This window comes from Kogia breviceps, chromosome 2, assembly GCF_026419965.1.
Source record: "Kogia breviceps isolate mKogBre1 chromosome 2, mKogBre1 haplotype 1, whole genome shotgun sequence".
Lineage (NCBI taxonomy): Eukaryota > Metazoa > Chordata > Mammalia > Artiodactyla > Physeteridae > Kogia > Kogia breviceps.
Window position 1 is genome coordinate 11,349,374 of NC_081311.1, and position 24,506 is coordinate 11,373,879.

At 40.2% G+C, this 24,506-nt stretch overlaps 1 protein-coding gene across 2 annotated transcripts in view; it reads left to right on the forward strand.

Moving 5' to 3' along the window:
- The first annotated feature begins 741 nt into the window (after nt 1-741).
- The window catches only part of MCMBP (minichromosome maintenance complex binding protein), a 67,199-nt gene continuing 43,434 nt past the window's right edge, over nt 742-24,506 (forward strand). Inside the window, exons 1-2 of one of the 2 annotated variants that reach the window (XM_059052464.2) lie at nt 742-1,090; nt 23,977-24,062. In XM_059052464.2, the coding sequence (XP_058908447.1) occupies nt 1,033-1,090; nt 23,977-24,062 (144 nt within the window). In that variant the 5' untranslated portion in view covers nt 742-1,032. The remainder of the gene's footprint in view (nt 1,091-23,976; nt 24,063-24,506) is intronic. The other variant, XM_059052465.2, reaches the window with a different exon arrangement.

The following is a 24,506-nucleotide window of genomic DNA, read 5'->3' on the forward strand; positions in this document are numbered from 1 at the left end:
CTTTTGTGTGTGCTGATGCCACCGTCTTCATTCTGAGGGTGTCCTGGCACACACATCCTGTAGGAACCTCACCAAAGCTACTCGGCTGTTTCCAGCTTTTAGGCAGACACAGGCCAGGGTATGTTTTCACAGTTATGAACTTGCCTCTCAATTAGGAACTAGTTCCTCTGCAGTGCCTGAGATGACAGAAAGGGAGCTCGGGGTTTTTCAAAGTCCCCCTTATCTAAATGTACACCTTCCTCAGTGGCGTAAGACTTGATCCAGCCGAAGGAAAGTCACTACATAGGGTTTCGGGCAGGGAACCAGAAAAAAAGAGTTGCCATCGTTAAAAAAAAAAAAAAAAAAAAAAAAAAAAAAAGGCACCAAGAGGACGCCATGAGGTGGGCGGACACCAAAGGCTGCTTTACACTCTTAACTTTGCCCAGCGATAACTTTGAGGTCTCTTTGGGCTTGTGCTTTTGGGCTGTTGCAAAGCCTGTGCAAGGCCTCGCACTATAAATGTATCAACCGGACCTCGGGAGTTTCCCCCTTCGATCCTGCAGAGTGACACCCAGCAAAACACCTCCCTCGGCCCGCGATGCCGGGCTCCAAATCCCGAGGCCGCGCTTACCCTTCCTTTCGCCCGTTTCTAAGATGGCGGCCGCTCTGCCCCCGCGGCCCCGCCCCTCCCCGGCCCGCCCTCCTCCCCCCAACAAGCCCGCCCCGCCTCCCCGCCGCGGGACCGCGCAGTGCGCTCCCGCCGCCCCTCCCCGCGCGAGCTCCACCCAGGTCGCAGGCAGCGCGGTCGGCGGCGCCTATTTCCCGCCATTGTGCAAAGTGGAGGTTGGGGGCCCGCACGCGCCGCCTGCTCGTTTCCGGCAGCGCCTCGCTGCCGCCGCCACAGCTGCCGTTCTCTGAGGCGCGGGGAGGCCGGGCGGCCCGCGCCGCGAGGCTCACTCTGCGTGGGAGGGCGCGGGCGAGAAGCGGCCGAGCCAGCGAGGAGGAGCAGCGGCGCGGGACGCCGGGCCGCGCCGGCTCCGGCCCGTCTGCGAGATGCCCTGTGGGGAGGATTGGCTCAGCCACCCGCTGGGGATCGTGCAAGGCTTCTTCGGTGAGTGGCGGCGCCAGGGGCGGGCCGGGGGAGCCGCCGAGTTGACGGAGCCCCGGGCCCGGCCCCGCCGCGCGGCCCCACGCGGGGCTACCTCGAGGGCTCGCGCGGCCGAGACGGCCAGCCGGGCCTGCGCCGGCCGGCGCTCCACACCGCGGACTTCGGGCCGCGGCTTCCCGGCCCCGGCCGCAGGTGCCTCCCACCTGCCCGATTCGCGATTCGCAAGCGGCCGAGGTTACGCCGCGAGGAGCGGGCGGGCGGGCGGGCGGGCGGCCGTGATTGACGGCCTCACTTCCCTTCGTGGCCCTGCTGGCGGCCCGAGCCCCGCGTGCGGCAGAGCTCGGAGGGGCCCTTGAAGCTTCGCGAGGGCCGGCGGAGATGAGGTGAAGGAAAAGCAGTTTGCCTGGGGGAAGCCTGCAGGATATTTCAAAACTTCCGGTGTGTCGGGGGAGTACCCGCTCCCTCGCAGCAGAAGTTGTCTCTAACTCCTGTATTAATACACATCCTCTCTTTTTCGAGATAAAATTTAGTGTAACAGCTTAATTTTTCTTTTAGGGTGCCTTTAAAACCAGCCCAGTCTCCATCTCCTTTTGTGCCAGAGGTAGCAAGAAATGTTGAACTACTCAAATGCGCTCCTACATAGAAAGAGCTTAGAATGTGTCAGGCAAGCTTAGTAAATTTTAGCTGCAATTATTGTTAATGCCACTTTTCTGCTACGGAAAATTTAGGTTTGTTTGCAGTTAACTGGGCATTTTGGCCCCAACCCCCATGTCTTTTGCGCTTAGGAGTGGTGGACGCAAACCCGACCAGAAATCAGTGTGTTAGATCAGAACACCTGACGTGTCAGGAGGTAACTTAAACCTGTAGAGTGGCCTTCTTCACTTAAGACGTTGTGGGTTATTAGTGAGAACGCCTATTAAGAAACTCAGTAGTCCCCAGCAGCCAAAACCGATGGCAGAAAATGTGTGTACTTCTTGCAGGAAGGGCTCACTCAGCAAATCTTCACTCATTTTCCTTATAATTTGAACTAGTTTAGTTAGCTGGTTTCCCAGGCTGAAACTAGAAGCAGCAAATTAGAAGGAGGCGTGGATAGGCAACCGGACTGTAGCCAGTGAACACCGACAACCTGAAAAAGAAATTTAAAACTATGCATATGTTATTAAAAAAATTTTTTTTTTGAATCACTGTATATCCGTCAAGGGTGCTCTTGAGGAAGGGGCATATATCTCTCCACTGAATCCTAGTGATTGATGTTCGTAATGAATACTGGAACTAATAATTGATTTCCAAAGTGATGGCCCCAAAATGTGGAGTGAAGATTAAGTTGTACAGTAGGTTTAAGAGGGTGCAGGGGCGAAATACTTTCTAGGAAAAATCTTTCAAAAGTAAGTTTTGGTACTTAAAGAGTGATGTTCCCGTTATTGTTGTTTAGAAAATTTATTTATGAGAAATACCCCTATCCTAGTCTTGCTGGATCAATGAGATGATTTTATATTTGGTATATATTTGAATGTATTTGTGTCAGATTTTGTCTCCTGCATGTATGATCCTAAGAGGCAGACAACTCATTATAGTGCAAAAGGTGTAATTTGGATATAAAATATTGGCTTCACAGTATTTTGTAAAGTTTGTGTAGTGTTGTGGGAACCTGGACCTTGTGGATGTGTTTCCCTCCAGAATGTCTTATTCTCATACAGGTTGTGTGTTACAGAGAAAACAACTAATACTTACAGTCATGATGTTTTTGTAGAAGCTGTTCTGATGTATAGTATATATTTTTGCTATATTTTCTATCACTGTGAATATATTGAATAACTTTATCATAACAGCATTTACAGGTATGTTTCTGTGAGAAGTAAGTGAGGTGTTAAACTTGTAGACTCTTTTTGGTTTAGTAGGAAGTTGTTTTGAATCCATCTTTCCCCCAGATAGAAAAGGAATGCCCGTCTGTTGTGGTTTATGAAGCCTTCTGGGCCCCGCCCCTGCCCAGCTCTCAGACCTCATCACTATATTCCCCCTCATATTGAACCTTCTTTCAGTTCTTTGATTTTGAACCTTGCCTCTAGGCTTTCTGCATAGGCTATTTCCTTTGCCTGGTCCCCACTTCCTCTCCCAGGGCCACTTTCCTGGCTAAATCTTATTCTTCCTTTGGGAACCTAAGTTAGGTACCTCCTGCTGCATGTAATTATAGGATCCTGTGTGGCCTGGAAATTAGCTTGTAAAGCATGTTGTTGAAATCACTTGTTTCTTGGGTTCCTCGGCTGTATTTTAACCCTGGGAATTCAGGGCGTGTATCTGCTTTATTCACCTAGAATACACCTGTACATCAGAAGGGCTCTGTGAACATTTGCTGAGGAGAGGCAGTGGAAAGACTGATTAATAAATCAGAAATGGTGTAAATTGTGGTGGTTACTGTGACCACACATCTGAACTAAGGACAGTCCTGGTGGACATTGTATTGGTTCAGAGAATGCGATGTGATCGTACCAGGTATGAGTTATTCTCACATGCAAATCCTAATTCTTTTTTCTTGGTTTGGATAAGAAACTTTGAAATTCTCTTAGAGGCCAATCATAACTGTATGAATCATAATTCATCTTCGTGAACCAATCCATATTTTGAATTTGTATCTGCCATATTAGAATTGTTTGTTTGTAAATTTTTTCCTGTAAGCCTTCATAAAATGCCTTTTATGTTTCTGTACCAGTCTCTAAAAGATTTTATATGTAGAATATTGAGGTCCAAAGGCTTAAGCTGTAGGAATACTTTATTGGGCTCTGTCACGTGCATAATGCTGATGGCGCAGTCCCCACAGTGATTATTCATTTACTGACCCATATTAAATTGCTTCCCTTAAACAAAAGCTGGAATCTTAGATGAGAAAAAGTTTTGTATACTTCTTTTTCTTTTAATCATTTTTTATTTTAAAGAAGGAGTTTTTTTCACTTGAATTAATAACTGCTGTTAATTTCAGAAAAGTAGGAATGCTTATCAACTGATTCTTTATGTACGTTCTCTTCAGATTGCTGGTTGGGTCAAGATCATTAGTTTTGATTATATTCAAGGCACTTTGGTCATATCTGACAGAACTAGAACTAGACTAGCTCATGAAGAAAAGGACATTGGTGTGTGGAGGCGGGAAAGGAGTAGTATTTTATCACTAGCATTTTAGAGAATTTAAAGCAATAATAAAATCATCTAGAAGTCTGTCTGCTTTTTTATTGTCACCATGATTCTGTACGGACAGTTCAACCCCTTTTGTCTGTACCTACCTTTGATCTCTCCTACCACCTGGCCCTTGTTAGACCACTGAAAAAAGTGATTTGTTATAAGGCTATAAAACCCAAAGGCAGGGAGGGTGGCTTGGTATCCCAAGAGACTACTGAATGGAATTGGAAAACTAGCAGGAATCCAACCAAGCAGCTCTTCTCAGTTTTTCTCCCTTAGGCTATATTCATCTCTGCACACAAACTTTATCTTTCTCTATTCCACAGCTCCCAATTTCACCTGTCAGTTCCAACCCACTTGAGCTAGCATCTTTATCTTAATCCCAGATTCCAGGGTTACAGAATCTGATTGGCCCAACATGGAGTCAGGGGTCCACTAGTGAGCTATGGCCAGGGCAGTGTTATGTAGGGTAGTCATAACTATTGAGGCCCATACCTCAACAGTGGCGGAAGTTCTCAGAGAAGAAGAATGGATTGGGCAGCTGTGGCAAAAGCGTAAATACATATATCTATACATGTGCATATATGTAGATATATATACATATATGAATTTTAAAATTATTGAATAATAACTTGCCTATGGTTAAAAAACCCAGCATGATAGTATTAAATGAAGAGTAGAAGTATGCTGCTCTTCTCCCACTGAGGTCACCAGTTTTTTTTGTTTTGTTTTTTCGCGGTACGCGGGCCTCTAACTCTTGTGGCCTCTCCCGTTGGCGGAGCACAGGCTCTGGACGCGCATGGCTCACGGGCCCAGCCGCTTCGCGGCATGTGGGATCTTCCCGGACTGGGGCACGAACCCGTATCCCCTGCATCATCGGCAGGCAGACTCTCAACCACTGCGCCACCAGGGAAGCCTCAGGTCACCAGTTTTAACTGTTTCCAATTATAGTTCTTTTTTCTTCATTGAGATATAACATAAAATTCACTGTTTTAAAATGTACAGTTCAGTGGGTTTTAGTATGTGCACTATGAGTGCAGTTATCACCACATCATTTCCATCACCCCAGAAAGAATCCCCATATCTGTTAGTAGTCACTCCCAATTGCCCCCTCCTCCCTCCTCTTGCAACCACTAATTTACTTCTGTCTATGGTGTACCTAATCTGGACATTTCATATAAACGGACTCATATAACTTGTGGCCTTTTGTGTCTGGTTTCTTTAACTTAGCATAATGTTATCGAGGTTCATTTATGTTGTAGCATGTATCAGTACTGTATTCCTTTTTATGACCAAAAATAATATTCCATAGTATGGATATGCCATATTTTGTTTATTCATTTATTCATAGGTGAACACTTGGCTATTGTGAATAGTGCTGCTATAAACATTCATGTACAAGTTTTTGTGTGAATATATGTTTTCAGTTCTCTTGGGAATATGCCTCAGAGTGGGATTGCTGGGCCATCTGGTAATTTTATGCTGGAACTTTTTCCCAAAGTGTGTGCACCATTGTACACTTTCACCAGCAATGTTTGAGGGTCCCAATTTCTCCAGTCCACTTCAACACTTGTTATGATCTGTTGTTGTTTTATTAGTAATAGCCATCCTAATGGGGGTGAACTGGTATCTCATTGTGATTTTGATTTGTATTACTGTAATGATAATAGTATAATAGTGTCTTTTCATATACATATAGGCCATTTGTATATCTCATTTGGAGAAATGTCTATTCAGGTTTTTATTGATATATATATATATTTTTTGGCCACTGCCACGCAGCTTGCAGGATCTTAGTTTCCCGACCAGGGATTGAGCCTGCGCCCTTGGCAGTGAAAGCGCAGAGTCCTAACCACTGGACTGCCAGGGAATTCCCCTTTGCAGATTTTAAATTGGGGTTTTGTCTTTTACTGTTGAGTTATAAGAGTTCTTTATATATTCTGAATATTAGACCCTTATCAGATATATGATTTAGAAATATTTTCTACCATTCTATAAATTGTCTTTTCACTTTCTTGATAGTGTCTTCTGATGCAAATTTTTAATTTTGATGATGTCCAATTTATCTCTTTTTCCTTTAGTTGCTTATGCTTTTGGTGTCATATTTAGGAAACCATTGTCTGATGCAAGGTCACAAAGGTTAACACCTATGTTCTTTCTAAGAATTTTTAAGTTTTAGCTCCTTACATTGAGGTCTTGGATCCATTTTGAATTAATTTTTGTATATGGTATGAGGTAGGGATCTGAATTCATTCTTTTGCATGTTGTCCCAGCACCTTGTGTGTGTGTGTGTGTGTGTGTGTGTATTTTAACATTTACCAGTTTATTTTGAAGGATATCATAAAGGATGCAGATGAAGAGGTATATAGGGCAAGGTGTGGAAGGGTCCCTTGTGGAAGAGCTTCTGTCTCCATGGAACTTGGGTGCGCTACCCTTTCAGTATGTGGTTGTGTTCACCAATCTGGAAGCCCCACAGCACTGTTTGTTGAAAAGACTATTCTTCCCCAACTGAATGGGTTTGGCACCTTTGTTTAAAATATGTGTACGTGGGCTTCCCTGGTGGCGCAGTGGTTGAGAGTCCGCCTGCCGATGCAGGGGACACGGGTTTGTGCCCCAGTCCGGGAAGATCCCACATGCCGCGTAGCGGCTGGGCCCGTGAGCCATGGCCGCTGAGCCTGCGCGTCCAGAGCCTGTACTCCGCAACGGGAGAGGCCACAACAGTGAGAGGCCCGTGTACCGCAAAAAAAAAAAAAAAAAATGTGTACGTGTGTGTATCAGTTGACCATAGAGGTATAGCTTTATTTCTGAACTCAATTTCATTCCATTGATCTATATGTTTACCCTTCTGCCAGTACTATATTGTCTTGATTACTGTAGGTTTGTAGTAAGTTTTGAAGTGATGTGTAAGTCCTCCAAATTTGTTCCTTTTTTTTTTTTTTTTAAAGATTGTTTTGGCTCTTCAGAATCCCTTGTATTTCCATATGAATTTAAGATCAGTCTGTCATTGCTGCAAAAAAAAGACAGTTGGCATTTTGATAGGGATTGCATTGAATCTGTAGTGCGTTTAGTTCTTTTGGTAATAGAGAATAGTAAAGGTTACAGATTCTATGGGATAGGGAGGGTAGGAAGGGAGATGCAAGAGGGAGGAGATATGGGGATATATGTATATGTATAGCCGATTCACTTTGTTATAAAGCAGAAACTAACACACCATTGTAAAACAATTATTCTCTAATAAAGATGTTAAAACAAAAAACAAAACAAACAAAAAAAGATTACAGATTCTAGAGCCAGACTGCTTCTTAACTACAGGGCAATACACAGGATATTTGTCTCTAATCATTTTTTAATACCTCCCTTCTTTATACTGTAGAATTATCTTCAGTAATAATCATGAAATAAAGCTATATGCAGTGCTTAAGGTAATTACATATTTCAAAATAGATCTAGACATTGCTTCTATCAACTTCTCCCTGCCCATTTTAGAATTTTTTGTTGTTGTTGAGTTCTGTTATGTTGATGTTGTTTCATGTTGGTATGGGTACCACACTTTAGATTTGAATAAGTTTGTATTAATTGTATAATGAATGAATTCTTTGTATTAAGAATAACTTATCAAGTTTCTGCAGACAAAACTCAACTGTTTACTTGGTAGTGTTTATACCTACCTAATAGTTTGAATTTTGGTCATTTAGTTATTGTTTGATATAATAATTTATATAAAGAATTGTCTGATGACTAATAAGTGAATTTTGATAAAACTGAAACATCTACAAAAGACACAAATTAGAGAGTTACCAAATCTTTCAACTGATGTTACTAACATATTTTCATAATTCATTCTTTAGCTTTAAAACAAATAGCCATTTAAGAAGAATACATTTCAATTTTAAGATATGATTCAGATTCAGTAAAATTTTCATGTGTGAGTAAAATTTGCGCCTACTGCCCCTCTCACTTCTCACTGTTTCACTGATTCATTAAACACAAAAAACAATTCCAACAAGTTGTCCCATGGAAGATAGAATTGAAGGAACTCAAGTTCTCCTTCTTCATCTTTACAATCACTGGGTTATTGTTTGTTTATTTAAAATCTTTTATATACATGTAGGACTCTAGAGTATCACAGGGCTTGGGGGATACTAACTGCTCTAACCAAGTTTGGACTGTTGTGTACCACTTAGAAATTTACTATCCAAACATATTCATGTAGCTGTGTCTATGTTGGGAGCCAAGTGTGTAACAGGATTCTTCAAATTAACTTCTGTGTAAAATGCAATATTCATTAAAGGTTACATAGTAAAAATGTGCTAATTTGACACTACCACATATATTACTAAAACTCAGCAGTAGTTTTAGTTTAGTTCCCACAATTGTTTGGGATTAATACCAACAAAAGATTTTCCAAGGAAGAATATTTTATCACTGACATTGTTTAGGTTTGCCAATTCAGAGTGATGGTAGAAGCAGAATGAATTTTAGTTGGTTTTATTATTTTTAAATTCTCTGCAGAAAATGTATCTCTTATTGCTAGCACTTAGGGTAGACGACTCCTACCACTTCTGTAGTAGGTCACTGCTTGGCCCCTCTTACTTCCAACTTTGAGTGTGAACATGTCAAATTAATTAACCTTACTTTACCTCAATTTTATCATCTGTAAAATGGGACTAATAAGAGAATCCATTTTTTCAGCCTGTAAAAGGATTAAACGAGATAATGCATATAAAGTGCTTAGAATAGTGCCTGGCACAGTCTTTTAAGTGTTCACTAAACATTAGCTACTATACTTTGGTAAAATTTATAATTTACAACCATTATTCTAAACAATATATATTTTACTTCCATTTGAGTCTCAATGTGTACTTTTCCCCCCATCCTCGTTTTTGAAGACTTCTGTAGAGCTGTTTTAGGTTCACCACAAAATTGAGCCGAAGACATAGAGATTTCCCAAATACCTCCTGCCCCACACATGCATAGCCTCCCCCCTGTTACCAACATCTACTACCAGGGTGGTACATTTGTTATAATTGGTGAACCTACACTGACACATCATTATCACCCAAAGTCCATAGTTTACATAATGGTTCATTCTTGGTGGTGTATATTCTGTCGCTTTGGGCAAATCTATAATAATATGTACATATGTACATTCATCATAGCAGCATACAGGATAGTTTCCATGCCCTAAAAATCCTCTGCGCGCTGCCTGTCAATCCTCCTCTCCCCTCTAACCCCTGGCAACCACTGATCTGTTTTTTACTGTCTCCATAGCTTTTTTTTTTTTTTTTTTTTTTTTTTTGCGGTATGCGGGCCTCTCACTGTTGTGGCCTCTCCCGTTGCGGAGCACAGGCTCCGGACACGCAGGCCTAGCGGCCATGGCTCACGGGCTGAGTTGCTCCGCGGCATGTGGGATCTTCCCGGACCAGGGCACGAACCCGTGTCTCCTGCATCGGCAGGCGGATTCTCAACCACTGCGCCACCAGGGAAGCCCTCCATAGCTTTTTTTTTTTGCCTTTCCCAGAATGTTATATAGTTGGAATCATATAGTATGTAGCTTTTTCAGATCGGCTCCATTCACTTGTGATATGCATTTAAGTTTCCTCCATGTGTTTTCCTAGTTTGATAAGTGCATTTCTTGTTGGCACTACATTCCATCGTCTGGGTATACCACAATTTACTTATCCATTCACCTAGTGGAGGACATCTTAGTTGTTTCTAAGTTTTGGCAGTTACAAATAAAAACTGCTCTAAGCATTTGTGTATAGGTTTTTTGTGGACATAAGTTTTCGACTCCTTGGGGTAAGTACCACGGAGTGCCATTGGTATGGGTAGAGTATGTTTAGTTTTATATGAAACTGCCAAACTGTCTTCCAGAGTTGCTGTACTATTTTGCATTCCCTCCAGCAATGAATGAGAGTTCCTCTTGTTCCACATCCTCTCCAGCATTTGTTAGTATTCTGGGTTTTGGAGTGTAGAGGTAGCTCATTGTTGCTTTAATTTGCATTACCCTAATGATATACAATGTGGTGCATCTTTTGCTTATTTGCCACCTGTATATATTTTTCTTTTTTAAGATATCTTTATTGTAGTATAATTGCTTGACAATGGTGTGTTAGTTTCTGCTTTATAACAGAGTGAATCAGCTATACATATACATATATCCCCATATCTCCTCCCTCTTGCATCTCCCTCCCACCCTCCCTATTCCACCCCTCTAGGTGGTCACAATGTATACATTCTTTAGTGAGGTGTCTGTTAGGTCTTTGGCGCTTTTTTTTTTTTTTTTGCGGTATGCGGGCCTCTCACCGTTGTGGCCTCTCCCGCTGTGGAGCACAGGCTCCGGACGCGCAGGCCCAGTGGCCATGGCTCACAGGCCCAGCCGCTCCGCGGCATGTGGGATCCTCCTGGACCAGGGCACGAACCTGTGTCCCATGCATCGTCAGGTGGATTCCCAACCACTGCGCCACCAGGGAATCCCTTTGGCGCATTTTTTAATTGGGTTGTTCATTTTCTTATCATTGAGTTTTAAGGGTTTTTTGTTCTCCAACTTTGTTCTTTGTTCTTCTTCACAATTGCTGGCCATTCTGGGTCTCTTGCCTCTCTATAACTTTAGATTCAGTTTGTCAGTATGCACAAAATAACTTGTTGGGATTTGATTTGAATTGCATTGAACGTATAGATCAAATTGGGAAAAGCCAACATCTTGAAAATATTGAGTCTTCCTCTCCATGAACATGGACTATCTCTCCATTTATTGAGTTCTTCTTTGATTTCTTTTGAGTTTTGTAGCTTTCCTCCTGTAGATCTTATACATATTTTGTTAGATTTATACCCAAGAACTTAATTTTGGGGAATGCTACTACAAATAATACTATGTTTTTTAATTTCAAATTCTGCTTGTTCACTGGGGGTACATAGGAAAAGTTATTGACTTTTGTATGTTAGCCTTGCATTCTGTAACCTTGTTTTAATAGCTTATTAGTGCCAGGAGGGTTTTTTTGTTGATTCTTTTGGGTATTCTACATGGAAAATCATGTCATCTGCAAACAGAGAGTTTTATTATTTCTTTTCCTATCCATATACCTTTATTTCCCTTCCTTGTCTTACTGCATTAGGTAGGACTCCAGTACCATGTTGAAAAGGAGTGGTGAGAGAGGGGGCATCCTTACCTTGTTCCCGTTCTTAGTGGAAAAGCTTCTGGTTTCTCACTTATACTATTTTTAATTCTTCTGTTGCTTTCCTTTTAGATTTACAGGCATGTTCTTTTTTTCCTCCAACAATTTTAGATACTAATTCAAGTCTTTCACTGAGGAAATTAGTGTGTCTTTACTGCCCTCCATTGCTTCTACCCAATTTGTGTCAGTCATTGTATATTACCAGAGTTTATAATATTTGTATTCTATCTGTGACTATAACTTGTGCTTTGTCTGATCATGTTAGAAAGGTTAAAAATCAGAGTAAATGAACTACTGAATATAACCAAAAAGAAATACATGGATATAGAGAGCAAACTGGTGGTTACCAGTGGGGAGGAGGAAGGAAGGAGTGGCAAGATAGGGGTAGGAGATTAAGAGGTACAAACTACTGCGTATAAAATAAGTAAGCTACAAGGATATATTGTACAGCACAGCCAGTATTTTATAATAAGTGTAAATGGAGTATAACCTTTAAAAATTGTGAATGACTATGTTGTGCACCTGAAAGTTATACAATATTGTACATAACTATAGCTCAATTTAAAAAAAAATCAGTGAATAACTTGTATGATTTATGACTGCATAGTTGTTTTCCCTGTAGGACTTACTAGAGTGTTTGGACCAGTAGGGAAGGAAGTACAATCTTGTCATTAAATTATTTTGGCTTAAGAATAGTCTTTTAAGAACAAGGTCAAATCATTTCTCTTAAACCCCAAGGTTTAATATCAAGCCATAATTTACAGTTTTTCTTAATAAAATAGGTCTTGGACTTCATCAAATGCTTGGTTCTGTATCCCCCAAGAAGGTCATTTTTTTTTCTTTAATCTTTTAGTGTGGCAGATTACACTAATAGATTATCTAATAACAAACTTTTGCATTATAGGGATAAAAGTACTGCTTGAACATGATTTTTTAAAATATATATTCCATTGGATTCAGAAGTTAATAGTTTATATAGGAGTTTTGCTTCTTTATCTTTTGTGAAGTTGTCCTGAAACTTTGCAGAATTTTCTGGACTTGGGACTTCATGGGATTGGGAGGAAGGATTAGCTACTGTTTCTTTTGTTTCATTGATATTGGACCTACAATGTTTTTTTTGACCAAATTGTGATAAAAATAAGAACTCAGTCTTCTAATCTTGTGCCAGTTTTGGCAACTTATATTTTTTCAGAAATTTATCCATTTTATCTGAATTTTCAAAATTATTAGTTCATACTTCATGATATTGTACATAGTTTTTAGTATTTATCTATAGCATTTCTCCTTTTAAAGTTTTGTTATTTTTTCCTTTTAGTTTTGTGTCTTATTTGTATCCTGTTATTTTTACTTATTTGTATATTTTATTCTTTCTTTCTTTTTACCTTTTTCTCCTGTACAGGCGTGCCAGAAAATTTGTCTTAATATTAATCAGTTGTATTGATGTTTTTGTTCTCCATTCCATTGATGTCTGCCCTTAGCTTTATTTCCTTTCTTACTCTTTGGTTTGTTCTATTGCTCTTTTTTTTGTTAATTAATTTTTTTTTTCTTTTAAATTAATTTATACATTGGGTCTTTGTTGCTGCGCGTGGGCTTTCTCCAGTTGTGGCGAGCAGGGGCTGCTCTTTGTTGCGGTGCACAGGCTTCTCATTGCAGTGGCTTCTCTTGTCATGGAGCATGGGCTCTAGGTGTGTGGGCTTCAGTTGTTGTGGCACGTGGGCTTAGTAGTTGTAGCTCACGGGCTCTAGAGCGCAGACTCAGTAGTTGTGGTGCACGGGCTTAGGTGCTCCACGGCATGTTGGATCTTCCCAGATCAGGGCTCAAACCCGTGTCACCTGAATTGGCAGGTGGATTCTTAACCACTGCGCCACCAGGGAAGTCCCTATTGCTCTTTTTTTAGGTTCTTAACTTGAATGCTAAAACTCATCTATTTCCCTTCTCTCTTGGTATTTGATAAGTGTGTTAAAATCTGTAACTTCCTTCCTAAACAGCACTTTAGTAGCCCACAGATATGGTTATATGGTATATATGGATATATACCACAGATATATACCTGTACAGCTTTCTTTGTCATCCAAGAGTATTTCATAATTATCACTCCATATTCCTTTCTAAACTAAGGATTTTTTAATAGTATAAGTTTATTTGTTTTTTTCTTAAATCATCGAGGACATGAGGATACAGTTGTTTTAAGCTTTCCTTTTGTTATTGAGTTCTTACCTTGTCACATTTGGTCAGAAAACATATTGTATGTTTCATATCTATTGAGGTTTCCTTTGTGGCTAGTACATAGAACTTTTTGTGAATGTCCTGTGTACTTAAAAAATACAGTCTTTGTTTGGATACTTATATATTTATTAGAGAACTTATTATCTTATTCATATTTGCTATATTTGATTTTGTGTTTTGTGCTTAATTTATGTTTCTGAGAGAGCTGTGGAAAAGTCTGTAATTGTGATTGCTGTTTTATTTTTTTCTCTTTAGTGGTTTTTGTTTGTTTGTGTGTGTGTGTGTGTGTGTGTGTGTGTGTGTGTGTGTGGTACGCGGGCCTCTCACTGCTGTGGCCTCTCCCGTTGTGGAGCACAGGCTCCGGACGCACAGGCTCAGTGGCCATGGCTCACGGGCCCAGCCGCTCCGCAGCATGTGGGATCTTCCTGGACCGGGGCACGAACCCGTGTCCCCTGCATCGGCAGGTGGATTCCCAACCACTGCGCCACCAGGGAAGCCCTCTCTTTAGTTTTGAAAGTTGTTGCATTATGTATTTTTGAGGCTATGTCGTCAGGTATGTATGTATCTTATTTTCTTAAGCAGTAGTGTGTTAAAATTTAATTTACTTATATTTGTTTGTATTATTGCATTTTATCCCCATTGAAGAGAATTTTGACATCATTTTCACTAAGTTCTCCCGGCATTTTATTCACATCATTTTTTTTTATTCCAGACTGTTATCTTTTCGTGGATGTTCTTTGATGAGCCTGTTGAATCACACCTTTAATTTGTGTCAGTTGCTTTTTAGGTTTGTTGCTTAGTTTTCATACTGAGATTTTTTTTTCCATTGCGTTCATGAATTCTGTTGTTTCTTGGATCCTGTGTCTACCTCTCTATTGGAGTCTTTTAAAATTATTTTTAGGAAAGGTTGTGTGAGGAAAGAATAAGAGGCGCATTACATAATGATAAAATAGTCAATTCACTAAGAAGACCTAAATGTAAATACACCTAGCAAGAGTTTCAAAATACAAGCAGAAACTGACAGAACTAAAAGGAGAAATAGACGAGTCTGCAATTATAGTCAGACATGCTACTATTCTCAGAACTGTACCAGAACTAGTGGAGAGAAAAGCAGCAAGGATATAGTAACACCATCAGTCAAATAGATCTCACTATTGTAGAACCCTCGACTTAACAACAGCAGAATAAACATTCTTTTCAAGTGCACATGGAGCATTCATTCACCAAGGTAAACCACATCCTAAGTCATAAAACAAATATTTAACAAACCTAAGAGAATTGGAATCATCAAAGTATGTTCTCTGACCATAATGTAATTAGAATAGAAATCAGTAACAGATAACAGGAAATTCAGACTTGTGAAAATAACATTCTGAACAATTTGTGGATCAAAAAGAAGTCACAGGGAAATTTTAAAATATTTGGAACTAAAGGAAAATGACAACACAACATATCAAAATTTGTGAGGTAAGCCAAAGATGTAGTGAGAGACTTTAAGGGCATTTATTAGAAGAGAAGAAAGGTCTCAAACCAATAATTTAAGCTTATACTTTATGAAACTAGAAAAGAAGAGCAAAATAAACCCAAATCATACAGAACAAAGGAAATAATATAGAGCAGAAATGAATGAAGTTGAAAACAGAAGAAAAAGAAAATCAATGAAACCCAAAGCTCGTTGGGTGTTTTGTTGTTTTTTTACCCAAAAAGATCAATAAAATTCATATGCATCTTCAGACTGGCAAGGAAAAAAAAAAAGGAAGACAAAGATTACTGACATCAGGAACAAAATAGGAGATACCGTTAGAGACTTGTGAAAGAATAATACACACAAAAAATAATACAAACAGCTCTATGGATATAAATTGAATGACTTGGATGAAATCTACCAATTCCTTAAAAAACACCCTATTAATTTCTTCTTTCTTTTTTTTTTTTTTTTTTTTTTTTTGGCGGTATGCGGGCCTCTCACTGTTGTGGCCTCTCCCGTTGCGGAGCACAGGCTCCGGACGCACAGGCCTAGCGGCCATGGCTCATTGGCTTAGTTGCTCCGCGGCGTGTGGGATCTTCCCGCACCAGGGCACGAACCCGTGTCTCCTGCATTGGCAGGCGGATTCTCAACCACCGCGCCACCAGGGAAGCCCGATTTCTTATTTCTTATGTAACAAACTACCACAAATTTAGTTGCTTAAAACAACATAAATTAATTTTTTATTACAGTAGAGTTGATTTACAATGTTGTGTTAATTTCTGCTGTATAGCAAAGTGATTCAGATATAGATATATATAGATATATATACATTCTTTTATATTCTTTTCCATTATGGTTTACACAAGATATTGAATATAGTTCCCTGTGCTATACAGTAGGACCTTGTTGTTTATCCATTCTATGTATACTATTTCACATCTGCTAACTCCAAACTACCAATCCATCCCTCTTCCACCACCCCCACCTTGGCAACTACAAGTCTGTTCTCTATGAGTCTGTTTCTGTTTTGTAGGTAAGTTCATTTGTGTCATATTTTAGATTCCACATATAAGTGATGTCATATGGTAGTTGTCTTTCTCTGTCTTACATCATTTAGTATGATGATCTCTAGGTCCATCCATGTTGCTGCAAATGGCATTACTTCATTCTTTTTTATAGTCAAGTAGTTTTTTTTTTTTTTTTTTGGTGCTAGGCGGGCCTCTCACTGCTGTGGCCTCTCCCATTGCAGAGCACAGGCTCCGGACGAGCAGGCTCAGCGGCCACGGCTCACGTGCCCAGCCGCTCCGCGGCATGTGGGATCTTCCCAGACCAGGGCACGAACCCGTGTCCCCTGCATCGGCAGGCGGATTCTCAACCACTGCGCCACCAGGGAAGCCCAGTCAAGTAGTTTTCATTGTATTTGTGTACCACATCTTCTTTATCCATTCATCTGTCGATGGACATTTAGTTGATTCCATTTCTTGGCTATTGTTAATAGTGCTGCTGTGAATATAGGGGTTCATGTATCTTTTTGAATTATAGTTTTGTCCATATATATGCCCAGGACTGGGGTTGCTGGATCATATGGTAACTATATTTTTAGTTTTTTGAGGAACCTCCATACTGTTTTCCATAGTGGCTGTATCAACTTTCATTCTCATCAGCAGCGTAGGAGGGTTCCCTTTTCTCCACACCCTCTCCAGTGTTTGTTACATAAATTTATTATCTTACAGTTCTGGAGTCCAGAAGTCTGATTTGGGTCTCACTGGGATAAGATCAAGTTGTCAGTAGGACTGCATTCCTTTCTGGAGGCTCTAGGGGAGAATCTACTTCCTTGTCTTTTTTCCAGCTTCTAGAGTTTGCCATCATTTCTTGGGTTGTGGCCCCCCTCCATCTTCAAAGCCAGCAACAGCTGGTCAAGTTCTTCTCACATCTTCTTACTCAGACTTCCTCTTCTGCCTCCTACCACTTTTAAGGACCCTTGTAGTTACCTTGGATCCCCCCAGATAATCTCCTTGTTTTTAGGTCAGCTCCCTCTAAATTCCCTTTTGCCATGTAACAATATATTCACAGGTTCTGGGGATTAGAATGTGGACATCTGGGAGGGGGGGCATTATTCTGTCTACCACAGCCACCTACTATCCAGACTCACAGATAAAATGGAGTTCCCTCCTCTCAGGTCCACTCTCCCTCCATTGCCCACCTGGAACCTCAGTTTTGTGGGTTTTTTTTTTTTTTTTTTTTTTTTTTTTTTTTTTGTGGTACGCGGGCTTCTCACTGTTGTGGCCTCTCTTGTTGTGGAGCACAGGCTCCAGATGCACAGGCTCAGTGGCCATGGCTCATGGGCCTAGCTGCTCCGCGGCATGTGGGATTTTCCTGGACTGGGGCACCAACCTGTGTCCCCTGAATTGGCAGGTAGATTCTCAACCACTGTGCCACCAGGGAAGCCCTGGAACCTCAGTTTTACTTTTTGTCTCTATGCATTTGCTTATTCTAGGTACTTCATATAAGTGGATACAGTATTTGTCTTTTTTATCTGTATTATTTCATTTAGCATGTTTTTAAGGCACATTTTTGTTGCCCCAATTGTCTTTTGACAAATATACAAAAGCCAATTCAATGGAAAAATAAGATTATTTTCAACTAAAATATTGGAACAATTAGACATTTAAATGCAGAAATATTACTTGTAACCTAAATCTCATGCCTTATACAAAAACAAACTCAAAATGGGTCATAGATCTAAGTGTAAAACCTTAAACTGTTAAACTTTTAGAAATAAAGAGAAGATCTTCATGACCCAGGGTTTGGCTATGAGTTCTTTGACATAATTCCAAAGACAGAATGTATAAAAACAAAAATTTGATAAATTGGGCTTCATCAAAGTTAAAAACTTGTTTTGCAAAAGCATTGTTAGGCAAATGAAAGGCTGAGAGAATATACCTGAAAATCATATATCAGATAAAGGACATATCTAGAATATATAAGGAAAATGTAATGATTATTAAGCCAGTTTAAAAAGGGGCAAAAGACTTAAGTAGATTTGAATGGACACTTCACCAGAGAGGATATAAGGATGGCAAATAACCACATGAAAAGAATTCAGTATCATTAGTCACTAGGGAAATGGCAAATTTAAAACATAATGGGATATCACAACTACTGGTAGAGCTAAAATTTTAAAAAATTTTTTACAATACCGGGTAGTGGTAAAAATGCAAACAGCTGAATCTCTTATACCTTGCTGGTGAGAATGCAAAATGGTACAGCCACTCTGGGAAATAGGCAGAATCTTACAATGTTAGTCGTATATTTTATATATATATATATATATATATATATATATATATATATATACTTCGCTGTTGCATTCTTAGGTTTTTACCCTAGAGAAATGAAAGCTTATGTTCACACAAAAACTTGCATACAAGTGTTTATAATGGTTTTATTTATAGTCATCAAAAGTTGGAGACAATCTAAATGTCCTTCAATGGGTGAATGGAGAAACAAATTGTAGTTCAGCTAAACAGTGGAATATTACTCAGCAATAAAAAGAAATGAACTATTGATACACTTGTGTGTTGGGGGTTCCAAAACCCCCCCTATGTTTGGAGATTCACTAAAACAACATATATGACTCAGTATGTAGTTGTACTCCTGGCTAAGACTTATTAAAGCAGCATGGTAAGGATACACAGCCGGATCATAAGGGGAAAAGACAGATGGAGTCTCTTGGAATTTATGCATAGGTTTCCTTATGCTCTCTCCCATGGGAGAGTTCATAGCTTGGAAGCCTTGATCTGGTTAAGATGTCAATTCTCCTCAAATCTATACTATGCAATATAAACCTAATCAAAATTTCAGCAGACTACATAAAAGTCAACAGGTTGTTCCTCAAAATTATTTAGAAAACTTGAGGATCTAGAATAATCAAGACAGACTTGAAGACAAAGATGAAGAACATAATTACCTGATTTTAAGACTAACTATCAAGCTATAGTGATTAAAACAATATGGTATGGGGCTTCCCTGGTGGCGCAGTGGTTGAGAATCCACCTGCCAATGCAGGGGGCGCGGGTTCGTGCCCTGGTCCGGGAAGATCCCATATGCCGCCGAGCGGCTGGGCCCAGTGAGCCATGGCTGCTGAGCCTGCGCGTCTGGAGCCTGTGCTCCACGAATGGAGAGGCCACAACAGTGAGAGGCCCGCATACCACAAAAAAACCACAAAAACCAATATGGTATTGGCATAAGGATAGATAACTAGATCAGTGTAACATAACAGAAAATCTGGAAATACATTAACGTAAATACAATGAGTTGACAGTAGTGCCAAAGCAATTTATTTATTTGTTTGTTTATTTTTTTTAAAAAAAATGTATCATTTATTGCTGCTGAGGACAACCAGGAGACTTTCCCTCAGTCACAACATCTATTTCTCACCACTGATGGACTTGGAACTATGATAGTTTGCTAATTCTATAGCAGGAAAGATTGGCAGAGTATGAGTGAAGTTCCTGTCTTTGACCATGGGTGTGTGGCATATGTTTAGTGAGTGGTTATTTTTTGCATATTTTCTCTTTGGTAGATGTGTGACAGTTAATTGTTACTCTGTTGGCCAAAGGAATTTACTGCTAGAAAGTTGTTTAATTAAATAATGCTGGAACAAGTGGATATCTTTTTGGGAAAAAATGAGCCTTGGTGTCTATGTCACACTATAATCAAAAACATTAATTTGATATGGATTACAGACTTAATTAAATGTGAAAAGTGAAAAACAGGAGAATATCTTCATGACCTTGGGGTCAGTAACCATAAAAGAAAAAATTGAAAAGTTGGACTTCGTCAAAATTGAAAACTTCCCATCAAAAGACACCATTAAGAATGTCAGGGCTTCCCTGGTGGCGCAGTGGTTGAGAATCTGCCTGCTAATGCAGGTTACACGGGTTTGAGCCCTGGTCTGGGAAGGTCCCACATGCCGCGGAACAACTAGGCCCGTGAGCCACACTACTGAGCCTGCACATCTGGAGCTTGTGCTCCGCAACAAGAGAGGCCGCGACAGTGAGAGGCCTGCGTACCGCGATGAAGAGTGGCCCCCGCTCGCCACAACTGGAGAAAGCCCTCGCACAGAAACGAAGACCCAACACAGCCAAAAATAAATAAATAAAATTTAAAAAAAGAAAAAAAGGAATGTCAAAAAGCAAGCTGCAGATTAGGAGAAAATACTTGCCCTACATATATCTGACAAAAGACTTGCATCCAGAGTACACAAAATTTGTACAAATCATTGATGCCACAACAAAATCTTTTTGGGGGGCGGGGTGGCGTGCTGCATGGATTGTGGGATTTTAGTTCCCCAACCAGGGAGTGAACCCTGGCCATTGGCAGTGAGAGCGTGGGGTCCCAACTACTGGACTGCCAGGGAATTCCCAACAAAATCATTTTTTTAAAAGATGGACAAAATTAATAAGCAGGCATCTCACAAAACGATTTATTAGAATGGTCAATAAACATATGAAAAGGTGTACATCACTAGTCCTTAGGGAAATGCATATTCAAACCCCAGTGAAATATTACTGCATACCCAGCACAATGACTAGGATTAAAAAGGTTGACAAGGCCAAGTGTTGGTGAGGTAGAATACCTAGAACCCTCATATGCTGTTGGTGCAAGTGTGAAAGTGTATATATTTTTTTGTTCCTCAGTTCCCCTGACCGCTTAAACTAAGGCAGGATTGAGTGCAGTGGTGGCCAGGAATTCATGGGAAATATAATAGAGTGATATGTGTGTGCTCAGCAGGTCTCTTGGTTGCAAATGGCGCAACTCGATTCTACTTAAACCAGAGAAGATGAATACATTGTCTCAGGTAACAGTTCCTGAGAGGGTTAACGTCAGGCTCAATTACAGCCAAATACTTCAGACTGTGTCTACAGAAATCAGCCTTTTTAATCCACCTTCCTTTGGGATGGCTTAGTTTTCAGACAGACCTGGGTCACTGTGGCCACATGCAGCTGCGGGATTATAACCTATAATGTTGAACCCAGCTACTAAGCCTTGTTCCCAGGATTGTCCTTAATTGATGCATCCCTAAACCAATCATCAGAACCACTGTGAGGTCTAGGTCAGGTCCACCCTTGGGCTGGGAGTGATGGTGCTGTGGTTCCTCCCTCAAAAAGAGGCACTGTCACTAGAAAAAGGGGAAATGGATGCTAGTCTTGTGAAACAACCTATTTTCTCTACATTGTACTTATTTAATGTTTATTTCTCTAACTCCGATAGCTATGTCCCAGGCCCTTACTAGACCCTGGAAATGTAAAGGTTAATTGTTTGTGAATAGAGAGCAGATCTGTAGCCTGGCATTGAAAACTCTGATGTGTTTGGCCTCATCTTCCTTTTGTTCAGTAGCTTTATTCTTTTCCAGGCACTTTGTGCTCCATTATTTGAATTTCTGTCCATCCTTGTCCTTGGTTTATCATTACTCTTTCTTCCCCCAGAGTGCTCTACGTCTGGAATCTGCCCATCCCTCATATCTCAACATGTTTCAGTTCTACCCTTCTTCCCAGGCCTGGCTCAAACACCTCTTTCAGAAGCCCTCACTGAGATTTTTTTGACCTACATTAGTTTCTCTTCTTTGCTTTTGCCTGTTATTCTATCCATAGCTTATCTTAGCTCTAAGTTCCTTCAATTCTAAGTGTCCTGATAGCACCTGGCAGAGTGCTGGGCACACAGTAGGCTTAATAAATAGTGGATAGTTATTGTACTCTTGATAATTTTGGAATTATCTATTGCAGTCCTTTAATTGTCAGCAGTACCAGATATTTGTAAGCTGGCCTTAAGAACATTTTGTATACGTGTAAGTTACTTAGAAGTAACTTACTGCTTCCCAGTCACTCTTTGATGTAGCTTCATCACCTGTGATGTGGTGTGTATTCAGGTTTCTTACACAAATGCAGTCAGCGTAGTGGTGTTCGCAGTCATGGCTGCATGTAGGTCTTTTCTTTAAACATCCATTTGGACTAGAAGGAAAAATACGCATTCTGGTCCCCTCCTCCCGCCGTCCAATTCAATAATCATTTATTGGCATGTGTCTAGTAGAGCAGTGGTTCTCAAATGTCAGTGTGCATCAGAATCTCCTCGAGGGTATTTTAAAACATGAATCAATAGGCTTCACCTCCAGAGTTTCTGATTCAGTAGGCCTGGGATGGGCTGAAGAATTTGCCTTTCTAACAACCACTCAGGTGGTGCTAATACTGCTAGTCTGGGAACCAAGCTGAGGACTAGTTTACTAGTAGTAGATTTAACCCTCATTGCATGTCAGAATCACTTCCTCATTTTTCACCTCCACGAGTTCTTTTTAAGAACTGTCCTTTACTCAGTTAAGTGAAAGCATTTGGAATCTCTGCTGCAGCATGGTGTTAGCAGGATTTTATGAGTATTTCTTAACAGAATCAGCTCCATAACAAATGTAGACAAAATTCCTTTACGCCACATCTCCACAGCACCTGTGTGATGAGTATGGTACCTGTGTGATGGTGGAAGTACTGACCGGCTATGGTTAGGTGATTCTAGTTCATGAAAACATACATTTCTAATTCTGTTGATGATTCACCCTTTGGTCTTGACCAATTCCCATAGTTTTTCAAAGTCTGGTTTTCTTTAACATGACATTAAAAACACCTTTCTCTGATTTTGCAATCATCATTGCAAGAAGCATAAAATGTATGCTGAATCTTGGGAGCAGGGCAAGTTTCATGAAAATTATCTGAGGTGTCTCCTGTAGATTGCTTATTAGTTGTAAGGGGAAGAAAGTAACTACAGTGGAGAAATTGACTGTCACTTTGGTTGATGAAAATTAATGTCATCGATGAGGGGAAGATGGACATCTTGTCTCTAAATGATGTACCTACAAGGGCCCAGCATCCTTATGTAGCACTCTGACTGGTAACACGTAACTGCAATCTACTCATAAGGAAACGTCAGACAGACCCAGTGAGGAGATTTCTATTTTTTTATAAAGGGTTTGTATTCTGCAGTGTCAGCGTCATAAAAGATAAAGATTGAGGAACTGTTCCAGAATAAAGGAGATTTAAAAAACACGATAGCTAAAAGCAGTATGTGATTCTAGACTGGGTCCTGTACTGAAGTGGAAAAAGTGCAATAAATGATAGTGTTGGGTCAGGTGACAAGTTGGAATATGGATGGTAGATTAGATTAAAAGTATTGTATCAATTTTGAATTTCCTGAGATTGATAGCAAGTACTGTGGTTATATAAGATAATCTCCTTATTCTTAGGAAACACATTGAACTATTTAAAGGTAAAAATAAATGATGTGTGTAATGTAATCTCAGGTGAGTCAGAAAAATATGTGGGAGAGAGAGGGCAAGCAAATAAAGTAAATGGGGCAGGGTTACAGGTGTTCTTTGTAATTATCATTGTGACATATTTTTCACTGTGACTTTTTGAAAGTTTGAAATTATTCCCAAATAAAAACTTTAAAAAAAAAAAACCACACCACCACTCTCTGTTCTTCATTTCAGGGTAATTGTAAAAATTTTTTTTAAATCTGTATAAAAATGTTTTCAAAGATCAGTGTGCTTTTCCAACGATGGTTCCTTTTCTGCTTTGTCTAGGGAGCCTCGTATCTCATTCTGTGGGTGTTCTCAGGAGATTGTTAGCTCCTGAGAGCCTGCAGGGAGTCAGCCTCGCCCTGATTGTAATATCCAACCCCCCAACAGGGCAGCTTCTGGTGTCTTGTTCAGTGCTTCCAATAAGACGCACACTAAACTAATGTGTGAACATAGTCTATTATTATAGATTGTACCTTCAGCTTTGAACAGTATATTTTTCTTTCAGCTCAAAATGGAGTTAATCCTGGCTGGGAGAAGAAAGTAATTGAGTATTTTAAGGAAAAGCTGAAGGAAAATAATGCTCCTAAATGGGTGAGCTCATTGCTATTGGGGGGGGGGAGGGGGGGTGGCGAGGGTTGGGCAGACTTGCAGTTTCTCACAGTAGAGCAGTAATCCACATACAGTTTAAATATATATAAATTAATGTTCACTACCCTCTGCTTTAAGTGCATATGTATTAAAAGGTTTTGGTCTCTTTTGCAACTTAAATTCAGGCAAATAAGTGCTTCTATATTGGCACCTCTAGGTGGCAGTAATTGACCGTGAAAAAAAATGGGTAGTTGTGAGAGCTTCGATTATCTTTTGTTTTATTATCTTCATTTTAAAAGAGTTGACATGTATGAGTTTTCAGAGAAGAGCTCAACGAAGCAGATGCCTTTCTACTAATTGGAAAAGTATTATGAAGGAAAAACATCCTTTTACATTATAGTCAAATGTCATCATACAAACTTGCAAGAACACAGGAAGTACTTTTGT